The following is a 21,844-nucleotide window of genomic DNA, read 5'->3' on the forward strand; positions in this document are numbered from 1 at the left end:
CTCTCTCTCTTCTGATTGGTTTCCGACTGGATTACTCGTGAATATCAATCAGCTGACTTTTATAGGGACGTTCTCTCGCTCTCACTGTTTGATGAAGTATTCAGCAAAATTTTCCGTCAGCTAGTTTTGATGTTCTGATTCACGGGAGACTTTGAAGTGAGTTTTCATAGTTTTACCTACTTATTTTTTCAAATCAAGCTGATTCATGTAAATAAATAACTATTTTAGAATATAAATGGAGTTGTTTTGATGAAAAATATTGAGATCTTAGTGGTCGGAATGAGATTTTAAAAAAATGTAAGTCAGAAACGCGAGTGTCAATTTCAATTCACAGGGTTTCCCCAGGTTTGACCACCATAAATTTAAGACTTTAAGACCTTTTTAAGACCACTTAAATGAGAATTAAGACCTACATCGCACCCATTATGCGGTCGTAGAACACCAGATCAAATTCAAAATAATGACAAATGTTTCAAGTAAAAATACTTTTATTATAAAAGTTATATACTTAAAAGTCATTATGTGCATTGCTTGTCAAATCTTCACATTCAAGACAAGCAAGACCGAATTTTGTTATGTAAGATGTTTTGTTTTTTTCCACAGGAGAATGTTGTAGCGACTTCCGAGTCTGGGAACATAGCCTTAAAGAGTTCACTTATGCCCTCATTCGAGCTGTACGAGTGGTGATCCGTAATTGTTTTTAAAATCCAGAGCACCTCTGCCCGAAGTGTCGGGGTTCCACTGACACCCATCATGCCACTGCTCGGCCCTTGTGTTGTTGCTAGCCTTGCCGATGATGTCTGGCTTGGCTGATGCTGCTGATGTTCGACAGTGGTGCTAGTGCCAACTCCAGGTGCATTCGGAGATTGAACCGTGCAGAACTGAGCGATGGGCTGGTGGCGGTGGAGGGCAGATGCAATGTGCTTTGAGCTCTTCATGTGAGACTCTAAAGTGAAATGACCTATAGTGGACAACTTGAAGGTCTTTCGACAAACACAGCATCTTGCTTCAACGTCGCTTCCAGGGACCTCCCTCACCCAATCACGATATCTTTCATCTGAAAGCCACTGCTGATTAAAACGACACTTCCCCATGCTGCGATTCGCGGAGTCTCCTCTCCACCACGGACTCCGACGATTGCGCCGGCGCGAAAATGTATCAATATTGTTTCTTTCTTTGCACATACTCCAAGAAATTCACTGATGTTACGCAAAACCCACGTTTTCACATTGTAGAATAGTACGAGTAAATTTAAGACCTTTGTTTAAAAAATTAAGACTTGGGCAAAGCAATTTAAGACTTTTTAAGGCCTTAATTTTGGAATATTAAATTTAAGACTTTAAGACTTTTAAGACCCCGCGGCTACCATGATTCAGTTAGTGTGAATTGTTTATTGGATGTCTCACAGTTTTTTCGAGGTTCACCTTGAAAGCTGTGAATATCTCATCTCATTATCTGTAGCCGCTTTATCCTGTTCTACAGGGTCGCAGGCAAGCTGGAGCCTATCCCAGCTGACTACGGGCAAAAGGCGGGGTACACCCTGGACAAGTCGCCAGGTCATCACAGGGCTGACACATAGACACAGACAACCATTGCTGTGAATATTATCATTTATATTCTTGAATATAAACACGTGTAGGCCCTACTTTTGAGAAATACAAAGGCCAACAGAGCACAAAGAGGGTATTACAAATAAGCTTTTCTTACTTTTTTAGTGAGTGTACCAATTTAACGGTTTTATATAATTAGCATAATCAATACTAATTAAAGACTAATTTGCATTATTTGTTTTTACTAATTTTTCAAACTTTGTATTCAGTATACAACCATCTACATGCCTGCCAATTTCCATGTAAATAGCTTGAGAAATATTTACCAATTTATGTGTGTGTGTGTGTGTGTGTGTGTGTGTGTGTGTGTGTGTGTGTGTATATGAGTGTTTAGTCTACATCTAGTTCATATCTAGAGTGTTTATACTGTTTATATTGTCTGTTTGAGTGTTTAGTCTGTGTGTAGTTCTTATCTAGTATTTACACTGTTTATATTGTCTGAGTGTTTAGTCTGTCTTGTTTTTATCTAGTGTTTATACTGTTTATTTACACTGTTTATATTGTTTGTCTGAGTGTTTCGTCTATGTCTAGTTCCTATCTAGAGTGTTTATACTGTTTATATTGTTGTTTGTTTTTTTCAATTATTCTATTTTTATTTATTGCATTGCTTGTTTGCACCGTGGGTCAGAGAGGACTGATATTTCATCTGTGCTGTATGTCGAGCATGTATAGCATATTTGACAATAAAGTTGACTTGACTTGAAATAGAAACGTTATTAAGTAAAAACATTTGATCTCACTGGTTAATGAGGCCCATTTTGGACCATGTGATCCCCAGACAGAATATTACGGCAGTTTTGTAAAAATTAAGCCGTTTTTTCAGTCTTTGCTTTGTAATATCTCAAGAACGGAGCAACATATTTTAATTCTGTAAAAAGTATGTTGTTCAGCATTCAATTCTGAATTCAATGAGAGCAGTTTCAAGCAATTTGGATTTTCACCAGACATGCCTACTAACGAGGGAACAAATGTTTATAGCTGCTACAGGTGTACATGATAACAGGAACTAATCTGTTTTATGGACGTTCCGCAACACTAAATGCAACTAAAAATGGATGAAATGTATGATGCGTCATTCTTGAATTAAAAAAAGTGAAATGGTTGACAGTGTTTTATTCCTTATGTATAAAGATTCCAGAAAGAACAGATGGGTGACAGTTAGTGAGATATTGGCTTTTTGTGATAAGCTGCCTGTGCTGTGGGGGAAAATGGAGTAAAAGTCTTGGAACAGAGCCAAATATAACCTGTGTGATTTCACCCTTCTTCTTTTCTTACTTTGTAATCTGTTTTGACTTAGAGCCCTTCTCTACCACTGATAGCGTATTCACACCTACGTTGTTTGGTCCGGACCAAACGACCAAACGAACCAAAGTTCCCTTGGTCCGGACCTTTTGGGTTGGTCTGAATACAAACCACCGAACTCTGGTCCGGACCAAACAAGCGGACCGAGACCGAGCTGCAAGGTCGGACTCGGGCCGGACCAAAGGAACCCTGGTGCGGATCTTTTGGAGGTGTGAAAGCAGACCGGACCTAATCCGACAGTTTTGCTTTTTCGTACCTCGGGAGCTTGGAAAATGGGAAAATGGAGTAAAAGTCTTGGAAAGGAGCCAAATATAACCTGTGTGATTTCACCCTTCTTCTTTTCTTACTTTGTAATCTGTTTTAACTTAGAGCCCTTCTCTACCACTGATAGCGTATTCACACCTACGTTGTTTGGTCCGGACCAAACGACCAAACGAACCAAATTTCCCTTGGTCCGGACATTTTGGGTTGGTCTGAATACAAACCACCGAACTCTGGTCCGGACCAAACAAGCGGACCGAGACCGAGCTGCAAGGTCGGACTCGGTCCGGACCAAAGGAACCCTGGTGCGGATCTTTTGGAGGTGTGAAAGCAGACCGGACCTAATCCGACAGTTTTGCGTTTTTTGTACCTCGGGAGCTTCCGTCGTTTGTCGAGCATTATGGGAAACAGAGTCTTGACACTCCACCGCAAAGTGCAAACACTGTTTCGGTTGTCAAGGGAACCTTACAACAGTCGTTCAGTCATTCAGACCAGTGGTAGGCTAGACTACAGAGTACAAAAAATGAGTAGGGGGCAAACGTGGGCCGAGGAAGAAACGCGTACCCTTGTGGATATATGGGCAGATGTCCACATATCTGAGCTTTTGGAGAGAACACACAAAAATGCCGACGTGTTTGCTGTATTCAGTGAGAAAATGAAGGAGAAGGGGTTCACGCGCTCCCCAGAACAATGTCGGCTAAAAGTGAAGAAACTCCGTCAGACCTACATTAAAATCAGGGACATTCTTTCAAAAAGTGGCGGTACTAGCAACGCAAAAAAGAAAGTCATCTATTGCGTGAAGAGCCAGAACTGTCACAACATGATGTGCGCTCATCAGCGCTATCCTCCGTAGCCGCCTTGCCCTTTGTCGTCGTCGTTGATAAATTACTTGTACAACAGCATAGTAATCGCACAATTGTGAAAACAGTAAAAACTGGAAAAAACATATAGCTTTGATGACATTAAAAAGAATAACAGCACGGAAAGCCTCCATGACTACTTTTGAACTTAACGCTTTGTGCGCGTGTCGTCTCTGACCAATAGCTGAACAACCTCAGGGCGCGTGGCTTTGTTGACAGATTTTGGTCCGCTTACTAAAATGTACAGTGTGAAAGCGAACCGCACCAAAATGAAAAAATAAAAAAAACATTTGGTTCGGACCAAAGCAAGTGAACTATCGAACTATCCTGGTCTGAATACACCCTGAGTTCTGCTATCAAATTCAAGACACAACCATGTGCATGTGGACCTTGAGATAAAACCAGTGTCTTAATTTCAAAGAACGTGTGAGTATGAGTTACCTGTGGTGCGAGCCCCATGTGGCACAACCCTCATCACTGTCGCAGTCTTCCTGAGGCTGGGTGGGGCTCAGAGAGGAATCAGGACCCAGGGAAACCGTGTCCTCAGGTGAGGTACTTGGAGAGTCAACCATGCCCTCCGACGCCGCATAACCTTGATCGGCCAAGCTCTCAGTGCTGCATATGGACACTGTCTCAGCTTCTTGTTGTTTCGCTGTGTGCAGCCAGACTGAGGTCAAGGAGACCGGCAAGGACAAAAATGGACAACCGTTAGCATTGAAATAATATTTTTTTATCACCACAAAAACTTTGTATTTTACTAGTTTGACATAAAGTGCTCTAGAATGCAGTTGATTCAAGTCTCCACAGCAAACCAAACCATCAGACGGATTTGAAATTACTATTCATTGCACAACAGAAGTGCTCACTTGGTGGAACGCATTTCTGGGAACTGTTTGTCCCATAAAACTTTAGATTTACACACAATGTAACGTGTCTAAATCATGTCAAAGCATACAGTGTATACCGTATGTTACTTATAGGCAAGTTAGGCAAGACACTGTGATATTCAACATTCAGAATGATGTTATTATTGACATTTTGGCCAGCATTTGTACACTCTGATATGTAACTACCATATCATGCTCCCATGCCAGCACCTGGTATTCCCAGGCAGTCTCCCACAAAGTACTAAGTGCATTGGATGGCACCAATCTCCATTTCAATCGCCACCAATGGCAGTGGCCACCATTTTTATGATGGTCTTTGGCATGATCCGACTACAAGTAGAACTCGCGAACTCCCGGTTGAGCGGCAGACACGTTAATCATTGAACCAACTCACCGGTTGGGACCACCAAGGTTTTGGGCAAATACTGCCAAAAGATATCAAAACAATTAACTTTAGATAGCTAACTTACTGTAGGTAACATGCAAGCTTGGTCTCCAAAACAAGAAGTAATCTTATTAAAAGAAGCATAATTAGGAAGGACAATACATATAAATGACACTAAATATAAAAACTGCCAAGATTCCTTTTCAGTTAAACTGCTGCTCCCAGGACATGTTGTTATGGAACCAGTTTTCTCCCAGTTTAGTTGTTGCCAAATTCCATTTCACTATCAGTCTCCCTGATCACGAAGTGCAAGAGTGTACGATACGAGACACGGCTGTGACATCGCTTGGATTTGAGCTCATTAAAATATCCCAACAAAAGGGGAAAGACTTCAACAGCTGTACCACTTGGGAACCAGATCGCTAAAAAAAAAAAATCTATTAATATTACTATAAAGGGGCGGCACGGTGGTGTAGTGGTTAGCGCTGTCGCCTCACAGCAAGAAGGTTCCGGGTTCGAGCCCCGTGGCCGGCGAAGGCCTTTCTGTGCGGAGTTTGCATGTTCTCCCCGTGTCCGCGTGGGTTTCCTCCGGGTGCTCCGGTTTCCCCCACAGTCCAAAGACATGCAGGTTAGGTGAACTGGTGACTCTAAATTGAGCGTAGGTGTGAATGTGAGTGTGAATGGTTGTCTGTGTCTATGTGTCAGCCCTGTGATGACCTGGCGACTTGTCCAGGGTGTACCCCGCCTTTCGCCCGTAGTCAGCTGGGATAGGCTCCAGCTCGCCTGCGACCCTGTAGAACAGGATAAAGCGGCTACAGATAATGAGATGAGATGAGATTACTATAAAGGAAACAAGTGTGTACTTTTAATGTGCGAGTATAAAAGAAACAGCAGTGACTCAAAAAAAAAAAAAAACAGACGTCAATCCTCATTCACAGTCACCTGATTACTAATGACACTCGCCTACGTCACCTTTACTTTGCGAAGTCCCTAGTTTACTTCTGCCTGACTGTTGGCTGATTGCCCGACAATAGAACTACAGTGTCTTGCAAAAGTATTCATCCCCCTTGGTGTTTGTCCTGTTTTGTCGCATTACAAGATGGAATTAAAATGGATTTTTGGGGGGTTAGCACCATTTTATTTACATAACATGCCGACCACTTTAAAGGTGCAAATTGTTGTTTTATTGTGACACAAACAATAATTACGATGAAAAAACAGAAATCTGGAGTGTGCATAGGTATCCACCCCCTTACATATGAAACCCTAAATAACAGCTATGCTGCATTCATGTGCTATGGGAAGATGATATTTTCCAGTTGGGAAGTGGTATTTACCAGTGTGTTGTGTTCACATGCTTTTGTTGTTGTTGACAAATTAAAGATGGTGGACCAGATTCAAGTTAGCAATAGTTAGTTAGCTATCGTTAGCAATAGCGTCTGCTCTGGATAGGTAAAAACAAACCATAACAACACATTTTTAAAGGAAACGGATTTCTAACGTATTATATTACACTTGTTAATGACGCAACATTGCATAGACACAAAAAACTACCCACTAGTACTAGTAAAAAAAAACTTTAGTAGCGTACAGTGCTTAACATTCAAGTGTCTTGTACCACTCGCCGCCATGTTGAAAAGGTTAAAGTTCATCTCATCTCGGCAACTCGTGTATCAAAATTTTCTACGAGTTGCCCAGTGGAAAATATCACAAGAGGGGGCGTTCATGTGTGCTTTCCATGTCGGCGTTTGGTATTTACCATAATTCCCATAGCACATGAACGCAGCACTAGTCCAACCAATTCACTTCATAAATCACATAATTAGTTTATTAAGATCCACCTGTGTGCAATCAAAGTGTCACATGATCTGTCACATGATGTCTGTATAAATCAACCTGTTCTGGAAGGACCCTGACTCTGCAACACTACTAAGCAAACAACATGAAAACCAAGGAGCCTCCAAACAGGTCAGAGACAAAGTTGTGAAGTATAGATCAGGGCTGGGTTATAAAAAAAATCCCACACTTTGAATGTCCCAGGGAGCACCATTAAATCCATTATAGCAAAATGGAAAGAATACGTCACCACTACAAACCTGACAAGAGAAGGCCGCCCACTAAAACTCACAGACCGGGCAAGGAGGACATTAATCAGAGATGCAACAAAGACACCAAAGAGAACACTGAAGGAGCTGCAAAGATCCACAGTGGAGATGGGAGTATCTTTCCATAGGACCACTTTAAGCCATACACTCCACAGAGCGGGGCTTTATGGAAGAGTGGCCAGAAAAAAGTCATTGCTTAAGAAAACACGTTTGGAGTTTGCCCAACAGCTTGTGGCAGACTCCCCAAACACATGGAAGAAGGTTCTCTGGTCAAATGAGACTAAAACTGATCTTTTTGGCCATCATGGGAAATGCCATGTGTGGTACAAACCCAACACCCTGAGAACACCATTCCTACAGTGAAGCATGGTGGTGGCAGCATCATGCTGTGGGGATGTTTTTCATCTGCAGGCACAGGAAAGCTGGTCAGGACTGAAGGAAAAATGGATGGCATTAAATACAGGGCAATTCTGGAGGAAAACCTGTTTGAGTCAGCCAGAGGTTTGAGACTGGGATGGAGGTTCATGGTCCGGCAGGACAATGACCTTAAACATACTGCTAAAACTACACTGGAGTGGTTTAAAGGGAAACATTTAAATATCCAGGAATGGCCTAATCAAAGCCCAGACCTCAATCCAATTGAGAATCTGTGGCATAACTTGAAGATTGCTGTACACCAACGTAACCCATCTAACTTGGAGTTGGAGCAGTTTTGCCTTGAGGAATGGGCAAAAATCCCAGTGACTAGGTGTGCTAAGCTAATAGAGACATACCCCAAGAAACGTGAAATGTAACTGCAGCAAAAGATGACTCTACAAAGTATTGACTTTGGGGGGTGAATACCTATGCACACTCCAGATTTCTGTTCTGTTTCAAATGGTGCTAATCCATTTTAATTCCAGCTTGTAATGCGACAAAACAGGACAAACACCAAGGGGATGAATACTTTTGCAAGACACTGTAAGATCAGGCCAGGTTTAAAAACATGGTTTGAATCTGAATTTATACACATTTTATGACAAAATGATCCTAATGACTACATGATTGCAGAGTTTCAGGTTCGGGAAAGCTTGTTTAGAGGAGACATAAGAAAACTATCTTCTACTGGCGGAACTATGACAGAGCCTCAGGATTAACAGTAGGCGTACTCGGATAAGATATATTGCTATGTCAGAGCTAAACTATTTAAAGCTTTAAAGTCATAAGTAGGACTTTGTAGTCAATGTGGAACTTAAAAGGGAAACAATGTAGATTGAATAAGACATTCTTTTCCTGCTAAGGCCACAGGCTGCTGCATTCATAACTCACTGAAACTTACTTAAAAAGCTGCAGCACAGCCATCCACTAACCTCAATAACTGAAAAGCTCTGAGGAGTCCAGATGAGAAATTGCAAGGAGAGGCTAAAGAACGACTAGTTTAAAAACAAAAAAACAACCAAAAACCTAGACCATCCTGAGTGGCACGTTTATGATTGTTAATAAGGGAGTTCTCAAATATTTTCAAAGAAAGCACTGATGTATAGAGATCGTAATCCGCAATGGGATGAAACACACTAAAACTTACTTGTCTTTTGATATCTCCTGGATTTGAGTGAATTTGAGAAACAAATATTCCACTCAGGCGGCACGGTGGTGTAGTGGTTAGCGCTGTCGCCTCACAGCAAGAAGGTCCTGGGTTCAAGCCCCGTGGCTGGCGAGGGCCTTTCTGTGCGGAGTTTGCATGTTCTCCCCGTGTCCGCGTGGGTTTCCTCCGGGTGCTCCAGTTTCCCCCACAGTCCAAAGACATGCAGGTTAGGTTAACTGGTGACTCTAAATTGACCGTAGGTGTGAATGTGAGTGTGAATGGTTGTCTGTGTCTATGTGTCAGCCCTGTGATGACCTGGCGACTTGTCCAGGGTGTACCCCGCCTTTCGCCCGTAGTCAGCTGGGATAGGCTCCAGCTTGCCTGCGACCCTGTAGAACAGGATAAAGCGGCTAGAGATAATGAGAAGAGATATTCCACTCATTTGTTCAGTTAGATACTTGATGATGCTCTTAAGCCTAGGTCACAACCGGACGTGTGATTTTTTTGGCCGTGCAATTTTTGGCGTTTCCCAAATCGCTGCGTTTTGTTTTTGTTCATGGAGAAAGACGCACGTTGGCCGTAAGTTTGTCATGCAACCTGAAAAAAACGTAAGCGCCCGTAGAGTTTGTTTGACATGACAAAGAACCTCTGCGGCCGGTCTGCGGCCAGTCTACGGCTCGAAAATCAGCACGTCATGCGCGCGCCCTCCGTGAGTTTCTTGCGTTTTTTGCAAGTAGACCGGCCGTAGGAGCACATACGGCCGGTTGTGACCGAGGCTTTTGGTACTATGTAAATAAGATGCAACACTCACTGGCCACTTTAATGGAAACACCTTTCCATCAGCTTATTCATGCAATTATCATACGGCAGGTCAAGACCTTTGGTTAATGTGCACATCAAACATCAGAATGGGGGAAAAAATGGATCTAAATGATTTGATTGTTAGTGCTGGATAGGCTGGTTTGAGTATTTCTGACATCTCCTAGGATTTTCATGGACAACAATCCCTAGGATTTACACAGAATGGTGCATAAAATGAAAACCATCCAGTGAGCAGCAGTTCTGCGAGTGGAAACACCTTATTGATGAGAGAGGAAAATGACCAGATTGGTTTAAGTTGACAGAAAGGCTACGGTAACTCAAATACAAGGCTACACAGGGCATAGGTTCACAAAACAACATGTAGATGGTTGGGTCATAATTTGACATCAACAGCATGAATCCATGGATCCAACTTGTCATGATGCTGGGAGCATCATGGTGTGAGGAATACCAACTGATCATTGTTTACTGACCATGTCCATCCATTTATCACCACAATCTACCCATCTAATAAAAGCTACTTCTAACGTGATAACTGCGAGTTGGCCTAGTGTTTAGCTTGTCTGCCTCTCGACTGGGAGATCGCGAGTGCTACTCGCGGTTAGGTCATACCAAAGACCATTATAAAAATGGTACCTACTGCCATCTGGCAAGGCACGCTGCAATACAGATGCGTGTAGGGAAGTCAAACTCTCACGGTTACCAGAGGACTAGCCCCCCACTGTAACCCTAGCTGTATAGGCAAGAGGTCAAGGGCTATCGAAACGGAGATCAGTGCCGCACCCATGTGCCTCAAAAGAGCTGGTTAGTACTGGGATAGGAGACTGCCTGGGAAGACCAGATTCTGGCGTAGAAGGGACTTTGACTTGACTCTCATGTTATAATGTGGCAAGTTAGAAAGCACAAATTGTCTCACACTATTGTCTCACACCATGAACATGAAAAAGAGTTCAGTGTACTTTAATGGCCTCCCCAATCACCAATCCAACAGCGCACCTTTGGGAGGTGGTACAATGGGAGATTCACAGTATGAACATTCAGCTGAAATATTTGCAGTAATTACGTGATGCAAAAATGTCAACATGGACCAGAATCTTCAAGGAATGTTTCCAGCACCTTGGGGAATCCAGGTCATGAAGAACTGAATCTGTTCTGAGAGCACACGGGGTCCTACCAAGGATTATCTTTCATATAGCTGGCTTTTTGTGACAGAATATCGATATTTCAATGTCAGATGGCCAAAAACATTAACGCTAGACGGTCTTTCGATTTCATAAAATTGGTGAGAGGATTCCCGAGCAAATAATGTGCATGAAATCACTCGCTTTGCGCAGTCAAGCAGACAGAGGAAGTCCGTGTGCGCAGGCGCAGGTTTACCTTCTTCTTCTTATTTTGGGTTTCACGGCAGCTGGCATCCAGTGTTGCATTACTGCCATCTACAGGTTTACCTTTGACCGTGCACCGACAGTTCCATCATTCTGTCGCAAAATGAACAGCTGATCACACCGAGGTGCTCGCTGACATTTATTAGTTTGGTCCTGTGTTTCCTTTCCTTCGTATATAACATAACGGCTTTTCTTCTTGCTTTCCGTTACTGTAGTCGGTCTTTCACGTTTCATTCGCACACTCACATCGTCCATTTTTCTCTCCTGTTTCAAATTTGTATCCCACAATGCCTTGCGCAAATGGGGAAAGCCCACCACATAATGTATGATGTAGTATCTTGAATTGGGTCATGGTGAAGCAGGAAAAAATAGCAGAGAATTTAGGGCCATGTGACCCTAAATTAATTAATTCCATCCATTATCCGTAACCACTTATCCTGTGCAGGGTCGCGGGCAAGCTGGAGCCTATCCCAGGGGACTATGTGCGAGAGGCAGGGTACACCCTGGACAAGTTGCCAGGTCATCACAGGGCTGACACAGGGAGACAAACAACCATTCACACTCATGGTAAATTTAGAGAGTCAACAGTTAGCCTAACCTGCATGTCTTTGGACTGTGGGGGAAACCAGAGCACCCAGAGGAAACCCACGCAGACACAGGGAGAACATGCAAACTCCACACAGAAAGGCCCCCATCGGCCACTGGGCTCAAACCCAGAACCTCCTTACAGTGAGGCAACAGTGCTAACCACTACACCACCGTGCTGCCTACATTCATTAATTGTTCTATTTAAAAAAAATAAATAAATAATAAAACTGGAAGTCTGTGATTCGACTTCAGTAGCTTTCGGTCCACTGAACAAAAATAATTGGGTGTCAGGGAAAATTCTTTTTATGACCTACACTTGAAAAATCTGAAAGGCGGTCTAGCTTTAAGTATTATCGTGCAAATCTGTACATATTAATAAGAATGCCGTTACTTGGGCTAAAGGAACTGAAATCTTTTCTTCAAAGTTAGAGAAGTGTTTTGAGAGGAAAGTTGTTGTTGTGACTGTCCACTTCGATATTGACGCTCCTAAACCTTGGCTTGGTAACTCGGGCCAAATGGTCTGAAATCCAATGGAAGGAAGCCAAACTAAACATGTTGTAGAATTACGCATGCTCTGTGCTTGCGTTGTGCCTGACTACTCTGGCATTACCTTATTTCTTTCACTTTTTAGCTCAAGCATTTTCCATTATTTTCCATTCCTAAACCTAGCCTCCTCTTTCTTTTCTTCTATCTCACTCAATCCGTCCTGATAACTGCCTCTTGCTCCTGCTGCTTTCTGCTTCCAATTTCAGAACACACACCATCTTCTAAAACCAAAAACATCAACCCTCTTTAGGAGGATATAAGTGAGATGAAAAGTAATTCTGCTCTTTTATTCATGACGTGACAGATAGACCTATTTGAACCAACCACTGGGTAACCTTGGGTCGTGTGTGTGTGTGTGTGTGTGTGTGTACACGCTGTAGACTCTGGTTCCTGGACGCATCATGAGTCACATGCTGTTTCCCAACCGTTTCCCAGCAGAGCTCTTAAAACACAGCAGCTGCGACCACAGATCTCTCTCTCCCTCTCTCATACTCACGCGCACACACACACACACACATATACACACACTGCACTTGCCAGACACATGATCGCAGACTCGTATAAACAAACAAACAAACAATCTCTTATGCTTAAACTCTGCTTAAACCCTAATTGAGAACCACAATTGGACAGTGGCTAAGTCATTACATTTCCACACAACAGCAAAACATTCTTGGGTAAATTTAGTAACAAACGTGAGCATACACAGTGCCGGTGCTTCAAAACACCACCACTTGAGTCACACCAAGTACTGGTATTACCACAGTATTGTCTCATCTCATCTCATTATCTCTAGCCGCTTTATCCTGTTCTACAGGGTCGCAGGCAAGCTGGAGCCTATCCCAGCTAGCCTGGGCCCGCCCATCCTAAGTGTGACGCAACACGAAGGCCTGTTGCGAGCTTAGTCTGGCAAGGCAAGCTATCTCCAGCTCTTCCAAGCTCCCGAAAAATCGGGAGCCAATCAACTTTGAGCATCTCCAACGGCCCTGGGTAGAGGCGTGTTCAAGGCAGTGACGTAGCAGAACTGCGACCGGAAGCCATAGATTGTTGACAGAATCTATGCCGGAAGCGCTTCGTTCACTAGAAACATTACGAACATGGAGCAGCGGCAAGCCTTTGACACAGCGGTAGATGCTGTATTGAAAGCATTCAACGGGAAGTTCTCATTGAAAACGGAGCAAAGAGCAGCCCTGGAGGTATTTATCTTCTTCCTGTTACTCAAGCAGTTTCCGTCGCGTCACATACGTCAGAGGAAAGAGTGATGTGATTGGTTTAAGCTTCAACACAGCCTTTTCTGGCTTCGACCAGTAGCAAACTGAGGCATTTCAGGGAGGCGGGTCAACCACGCCTTTGGGAAACGGTTGGGCTTAATATATCTTTGCCAGACCAAATGCTCGCAGAGCTTTGAAGTCGCGTTAGCCAGACTATATCCCAGCTGACTACGGGCGAAAGGCGGGGTACACCCTGGACAAGTCGCCAGGTCATCACAGGGCTGACACATAGACACAGACAACCATTCACACTCACATTCATACCTACGGTCAATTTAGAGTCACCAGTTAACCTAACCTGCATGTCTTTGGACTGTGGGGGAAACCAGAGCACCCGGAGGAAACCCACGCGGACACGGGGAGAACATGCAAACTCCACACAGAAAGGCCCTCGCCGGCCACGGGGCTCGAACCCGGACCTTCTTGCTGTGAGGCGAGAGCGCTAACCACTACACCACCGTGCCGCCCCCACAGTATTGTATTAAACCCAAATTTCAAAAAAGTTGGGATGTTGTGTAAAACATACCGGTAAATAAGCACAGAATGTAATGCTTCGCAAATTATTTTCATTGTATTTTCAATTAAATACAATAGAAAGACAAGATATTTCATGTTCCAACTGATAAACTTTATTGTTTTTTTTTGTAAATATTATATGCACATTCTGAAACTGATGTCTGCAACACGTTCCAAAAAAGCCACTTTGCTTGAAGAGGATTCAAACGGTCACCTTCAGTTGAGAGGAAATTAGTTTGGATGGTCAGGAACAACCCAGGAACCACCGAGGCACAGGCCTGCCATGAACTGGAAGCTGCTGGAACAATGTCTACGTCAAGTGAGTTTTACATCACCATGGACTGAAAGGCTGCCATTCAAGAAAGAAGCCCCTGCTCCAAAATTAACACCTTCAAGCTCGATTAAAGCTTGCAGCTGACCACATGAAGAAAGAAAACGCTTTCTGGAAGAAAGTTTTATGGTCTGATGAGACAAAGATTGAGTCGTTTGGCACAATGACCAGAGGTACAAAGGAACACTGTGCAAACTGTTAAGCATGGTGGTGGTAGCATCATACTCCTTTGGGGCTGTTTTGCTGCCAGTGGAATAATGAATAAAGACAACTACCTCAGAATTCTTCAGCATAATCATCAGAAACCTGGACAGAATTGGGTGTTCCAACAGGACAATAAACCCAAACACATATCGAAGCTGGTTGTGGAATGGATAAAACAGGCCATCAATAAGCTTAAAACAAGTCCTCAACCCTATCAAAAATATGTGGATTGTACTTAAAAGTTGGCCAGGAAATGCACAACTACCAATTCTGCCAAATACCCAAACAGAATTCTGCCAGAAGCTTGTTGATGGCGACTAAAAGCGCCTGATAAAGGTGAAACTTGCTAAGGGACATTTACAGTGGTGCTTGAAAGTTTGCGAACCCTTTAGAATTTTCTATATGTCTGCATAAATATGACCAAAAACATCATTAGATTTTCACACAAGTCCTAAAAGTCAATAAAGAGAACCCAGTTAAACAAATGAGACAAAAATATTATACTCTGTCATTTATTTATTGAGGAAAATGATCCAATATTACCTATCTGTGAGTGGCAAAAGTATGTGAGCCTTTGCTTTCAGTATCTGGTGTGACCCCCTTGTGAAGAATTTTAGCCCGTTCCTCCGTACAGAACAGCTTCAACTCTGGGATGTTGGTGGGTTTCCTCACATGAACTGCTCACTTCAGGTCCTTCCACAACATTTCGATTGGATTAAGGTCAGGACTTTGACTTGGCCATTCCAAAACATTAACTTTATTCTTCTTTAACCATTCTTTGGTAGAACGACTTGTGTGCTTAGGGTCGTTGTCTTGCTGCATGACCCACCTTCTATTGAGATTCAGTTCATGGACAGATGTCCTGACATTTTCCTTTAGAATTCGCTGGTATAATTCAGAATTCATTGTTCCATCAACGATGGCAAGCCGTCCTGGGCCAGATGCAGCAAAACAGGCCCAAACCATGATACTACCGCCACCATGTTTCACAGATGGGATAAGGTTCTTATGCTGGAATGCAGTGTTTTCCTTTCTCCAAATATAACGCTTCTCATTTAAACCAAAAAGTTCTATTTTGGTCTCATCTGTCCACAAAACATTTTTCCAATAGCCTTCTGACTTGTCCACGTGAGCTTTATCAAACTGCAGACGAGCAGCAATGTTCTTTTTGGAGAGCAGTGGCTTTCTCCTTGCAACCCTGCCATGCACACCATTGTTGTTCAGTGTTCTACTGATGGTGGACTCATGAACATTAGCCAATGTGAGAGAGGCTTTCAGTTGCTTAGAAGTTACCCTGGGGTCCTTTGTGACCTCACCAACTATTACACTTCTTGCTCTTGGAGTGATCTTTGTTGGTCGACCACTCCTGGGAAGGGTAACGATGGTCTTGAATTTCCTCCATTTGTACACAATCCGTCTGACTGTGGATTGGTGGAGTCCAAACTCTTTAGAGATGGTTTTGTAACCTTTTCCAGCCTGATGAGCATCAACAACGCTTTTTCTGAGGTCCTCAGAAATCTCCTTTGTTCGTGCCATGATACACTTCCACAAACATGTGTTGTGAAGATCAGACTTTGATAGATGCCTGTTCTTTAAATAAAACAGGGTGCCCACTCACACCTGATTGTCATCCCATTGATTGAAAACACCTGACTCTAATTTCACCTTCAAATTAACTGCTCATCCTAGAGGTTCATATACTTTTGCCACTCACAGACATGTAATATTGGATCATTTTCCTCAATAAATAAATAACCAAGCAGAATATTTTTGTCTCATTTGTTTAACTGGGTTCTCTCTTTCTACTTTTAGGACTTGTGTGAAAATCTGATGATGTTTTATGCAGAAATATAGAAAATTCTAAAGGGTTCACAAACTTTCAAGCACCACTGTACCCAAATATTAGGTGTGCTGTATGCATTGACCCTTTATGTATAATTTTGACCTATGTGGATTTCAGAAAACCTAAAACAAGTTACAATTTGTGCACCAAATGTTTTGTTTTCTTTTCTATTAAAGATGTACAGTATGCTGTACAATCATTCTGCCACAGAAAAAAAGAACAGTTCAGTGAAACCACTGAAAGCCCAAAATTGCCATGACATTCAAGTCCGTGTGTATAAACTTCTAACTGTAACTGTATGTATATATATTGTTAGTTTATAATCAGGAGCTCAAAAAGATGCAGTTCCTTATGATCACCTACATGAGAGCAGCCATGGCCTGGAGGTTAGAGATGCAGCCTTGGGCCCAAAGGGTCGCCGATTCAATTCCCAGGACTGGCAGGAAAAATGTGAGGGGAGTTGAGTGAATGACTTAACCCTCCCTGTGTATCATGGCTAAAGTGCCCTTGAGCAAGGCACCTAACCCCCATTACTCACTTGTGTGTTCACTGCTTCTTACTTAGACTTGGGTCCTTCTGTGCCTATTGGGCAGCAAGTTTTCAACTTCATCAGCCTTCTTCTAGGGGATGTTCATTCTCTTTAGGGCCTTCCCCTCCTCCTCTTGCTGACTGGCGGTGTCCATATTATGGCTGTTTTTGCATGGCGGTGGTCTGGCAGGTGTAAGATGTGGCCTGTGAGCTGTAGTCTTCTCATGACAGTTTTACTCAAAGGTCGTGATCTGGCCCTCCGCAATATTTCCTCTGACTGCTTCAGATTGGTTCAATGCAGAGGAGGAATTTCACTGTGCTCGAGCGTACATGTGAAAAAGTCTTTGTGATCTGGTGAAGAACGGCAAACAGCTAAATACCCTACAGGTTATCCCTTTGCTTTCCTCCTCCAATCATATTCCTTTGCTCTATTATTTTCTATAATAAAACTATAGCTGTTTTATTAGCCTTTCTTCACGACTTCATACGAGTACGTTCTGACCGCAGTCCTAATGTTAGCGGAAAATTGTTTACTGGTGGCCTGTTTTATCACCCAGCAGTGACACTGTTGTATCTGATACACTCATATCTGTTATACTCCGTGTACTGCACTGCAATGAATCCAAACTACATTCTGTTTTGAAATCACACCAAAACCACCTCAGCCTCGGGATGGCTGCTTCGGTCCAAATGAGCTGTCAAAAGAAGCAAGGGGAAAGTGCACCAATGTTGCACTGCATGGGTAAAATTACCCTGAAATTATAAAAAACAAGATCAACTGTGAGCTACTGCTCACTTACGTATACCCCCGCTCCAGCATCAGAATGCAAGCAATCGAAGGAACAGGACACTTATTATGAATGTTGACTTCAACAAATAATTAACCCTGAAACAAGTACAACCCCGATTCCAAAAAAGTTGGGACAAAGTACAAATTGTTCATAAAAACGGAACGCAATAATTTACAAATCTCAAAAACTGATATTGTATTCACAGTAGAACATAGACAACATATCAAATGTCGAAAGTGAGACATTTTGAAATTTCATGCCAAATATTGGCTCATTTGAAATTTCACGACAGCAACACATCTCAAAAAAGTTGGGACGGGGCAATAAGAGGCTGGAAAAGTTAAAGGTACAAAAAAGGAACAGCTGGAGGACCAAATTGCAACTCATTAGGTCAATTGGCAATAGGTCATTAACATGACTGGGTATAAAAAGAGCATCTTGGAGTGGCAGCGGCTCTCAGAAGTAAAGATGGGAAGAGGATCACCAATCCCCCTAATTCTGCGCCGACAAATAGTGGAGCAATATCAGAAAGGAGTTCGACAGTGTAAAATTGCAAAGAGTTTGAACATATCATCATCTACAGTGCATAATATCATCAAAAGATTCAGAGAATCCGGAAGAATCTCTGTGCGTAAGGGTCAAGGCCGGAAAACCATACTGGGTGCCCGCGATCTTTGGGCCCTTAGACGGCACTGCATCACAAACAGGCATGCTTCTGTATTGGAAATCACAAAATGGGCTCAGGAATATTTCCAGAGAACATTATCTGTGAACGGCGGCACGGTGGTGTAGTGGTTAGTGCTGTCGCCTCACAGCAAGAAGGTCCTGGGTTCGAGCCCCGGGGCCGGCGAGGGCCTTTCTGTGTGGAGTTTGCATGTTCTCCCCGTGTCCGCGTGGGTTTCCTCCGGGTGCTCCGGTTTCCCCCACAGTCCAAAGACATGCAGGTTAGGTTAACTGGTGACTCTAAATTGACCGTAGGTGTGAATGTGAGTGTGAATGGTTGTCTGTGTCTATGTGTCAGCCCTGTGATGACCTGGCGACTTGTCCAGGGTGTACCCCGCCTTTCGCCCGTAGTCAGCTGGGATAGGCTCCAGCTTGCCTGCGACCCTGTAGAAGGATAAAGTGGCTAGAGATAATGAGATGAGATTATCTGTGAACACAATTCACCGTGCCATCCGCTGTTGCCAGCTAAAACTCTATATTTCAAAGAAGAAGCCGTATCTAAACGTGATCCAGAAGCGCAGACGTCTTCTCTGGGCCAAGGCTCATTTAAACTGTTCTGTGGTCAGACGAATCAAAATTTGAAGTTCTTTATGGAAATCAGGGACGACGTGTCATTCGGACTAAAGAGGAGAAGGACGACCCAAGTTGTTATCGGCGCTCAGTTCAGAAGCCTGCATCTCTGATGGTATGGGGTTGCATTAGTGCGTGTGGCATGGGCAGCTTACACATCTGGAAAGACACCATCAATGCTGAAAGGTATATCCAGGTTCTAGAGCAACATATGCTCCCATCCAGACGATGTCTCTTTCAGGGAAGACCTTGCATTTTCCAACATGACAATGCCAAACCACATACTGCATCAATTACAGCATCATGGCTGCGTAGAAGAAGGGTCCGGGTACTGAACCTAAGACAGTTGAGCAACTAGAATCCTACATTAGACAAGAATGGGTTAACATTCCTATCCCTAAACTTGAGCAACTTGTCTCCTCAGTCCCCAGACGTTTACAGACTGTTGTAAAGAGAAAAGGGGATGTCTCACAGTGGTAAACATGGCCTTGTCCCAACTTTTTTGAGATGTGTTGTTGTCATGAAATTTAAAATCACCTAATTTTTCTCTTTAAATGATACATTTTCTCAGTTTAAACATTTGATATGTCATCTATGTTCTATTCTGAATAAAATATGGAATTTTGAAACTTACACATCATTGCATTCCGTTTTTATTTACAATTTGTACTTTGTCCCAACTTTTTTGGAATCGGGGTTGTAAGTAAAGAGCAGTGTTCTCCCCAGGTATTTCAAATAGCATCCTGGTAAACAGTCATTTTGAAATAGCATCAAAATCCACCCTGTTTTGTAAATACATTCAGTCGGTAAACAGGAAGTTGATGTGCGACAGACATGAAAATGGTCTACATGATATAGAACCCCAAGCTGAAGTTTTGTACCAAATATCAAGCAGTTGTGATTTGTAGTTGCTGAGAAAAGTGTTTTGAAAATTTTGTAAATCTACGCTATATGTTTCGTAAATACATTCAGTCGGTAAACAGGAAGTCGATGTGCGACAGACCTGAAAATGGTATACATGGTAAAGAACCCCAAGCTGAAGTTTTGTACCAAGTGGCTATGATTTGCGGTTGCTGAGAAAAATGGTCTTTCGGACGGATGGAGATATGGAGATATAGACAGATGAGCAGAGGTAAAAAAAAATCAGTATACCCCCCTGCTTTGTGGCGGGGGTATTAAAAAAAATCATAGTTATACTCAGTGTGATCACTTGCTAATTAGTAAAAGAAGTGTCTATGAATGGCTTTCACTCATTCAGGACAGTCCCAGAAGTGAAGAAGTGGACAAATTTATTTGATTTCATGAGCATTGGAAAAACTAGCAATGATCCTTGCTGAAAATGTCACACTCCTGCCATTGAACTCTTTAAAACGCATGAGAATTTGCTCCGTGTTGTAGTGGTTAGCACTGTTGCCTCACAACAAGAAGGTCCTGGGTTCAAACCTTGCAGCCGACTGGGGCCTCTCTAGGTGTTTGCATGTTCTCTTTGTGGGCTTCCTCCCACAGGTCGAAGATGTATGGATTTGGCTTCTTTAAATTGCCCATAGGTGTGAATGGTTGTTTATCTCTGTGTTAGCCCTGTAACAGATTGGCAACCTGCCCTGGTTTCTCTCCTGAAGTCAGCTAAGGATGGCTCCAGTTTCCCCTGCAACCATGATGGTGTGTGTATATATTATGGATAGAAGGATAGAATCTGCTCTTGATTTAACCCCGATGTCAGACGAGTGCTCGCCTGTTCATGAATGCAAGTTGTGAAGCACAAACTGCATCAGCAAAACGATGCTACCGTAACGATAAGAGCACCTGTATGACAATGATGTCTCAGTTTTAGGCTCAGTGTTTATCTGGTGCGTTGAGAGACACTTTTATCAACATATCAACATTTCGTGGCTTTCCAACAGGCGCAACAGGAGGAGCCAGTTGCAATTCAAATAATACAGAACATTCAGGAGAGTCCAGGTTAACAGATGTGCATTCAGTCATTTAATAACACATGGCAGTACAAGCATGCCTTTGTCCTGTTTGGAAAAGCAACAAGGAACTTTTTCTGTGTAATAGTCCTGTTAAACTGACAATATTGATTTAAAGGAAGGGTGATAGGAGGGGGGGAATTATACATGACTCATGCTAACAGAACAAAGGCACAGATTCTTCAAACTCTTCTGGATTGTTCAATACAAACATCTGAGGCTACATCCACACGACAACGGCAATGAGATTTTTTTTTTTTTTAAATATCGCGTCCACATGGGCAACGGATCAGTAAAATATCAGGTTCATATGGCAACGCAACGCTTGCTGAAAACGATGCAATACACATGCCACACCTCTACGTGCGCTGTAAGACGGTCCCATCGGAGACACCAGAACAATAGAAGTAGACGCATGCGCATAAACCCCTTCTTCTGTAGCATTAGCCACATAAAGTTTTGATTATTAGTCAGTAGCGTAAAATAGTATCTATTGTCTAAGACACTTATTTATATTTCATATTAAAACGTCTATGTAAATTAATACATAGAAAGCTTGGCCAGGCACTGAACGTTCTTCTGCCTTCACTTTAAGAGAAATTCAGGGCGAGCACGAGCCTAGGTTCTTCCCTGTCACTGTCACACGCGCACACCTTCTCACTCCCTGTCCTATGGCTATTAGTCCCTTTAAATCACGTGCTAGTTTTTTGAATGGAGACGCGGGAAGAGGAATGAACAGGGGTAGATGGAGAGAGAGAGGAATGAACGGGGGTAGACGGAAG

The 21,844-nt window shown here is 42.9% G+C and overlaps 1 protein-coding gene across 9 annotated transcripts in view; it reads right to left on the minus strand.

Annotated features, from left to right (window-relative positions):
- Positions 1–21,844, minus strand: part of cobl (cordon-bleu WH2 repeat protein) — a 237,280-nt gene that overhangs the window by 24,795 nt on the left and 190,641 nt on the right. For all 9 annotated transcript variants that reach the window (XM_060921192.1, XM_060921189.1, XM_060921193.1 and 6 more), the window contains one exon: positions 4,475–4,700. In XM_060921192.1, the coding sequence (XP_060777175.1) occupies positions 4,475–4,700 (226 nt within the window). The remainder of the gene's footprint in view (positions 1–4,474; positions 4,701–21,844) is intronic.

This window comes from Neoarius graeffei, chromosome 5, assembly GCF_027579695.1.
Source record: "Neoarius graeffei isolate fNeoGra1 chromosome 5, fNeoGra1.pri, whole genome shotgun sequence".
Classification (NCBI taxonomy): domain Eukaryota; kingdom Metazoa; phylum Chordata; class Actinopteri; order Siluriformes; family Ariidae; genus Neoarius; species Neoarius graeffei.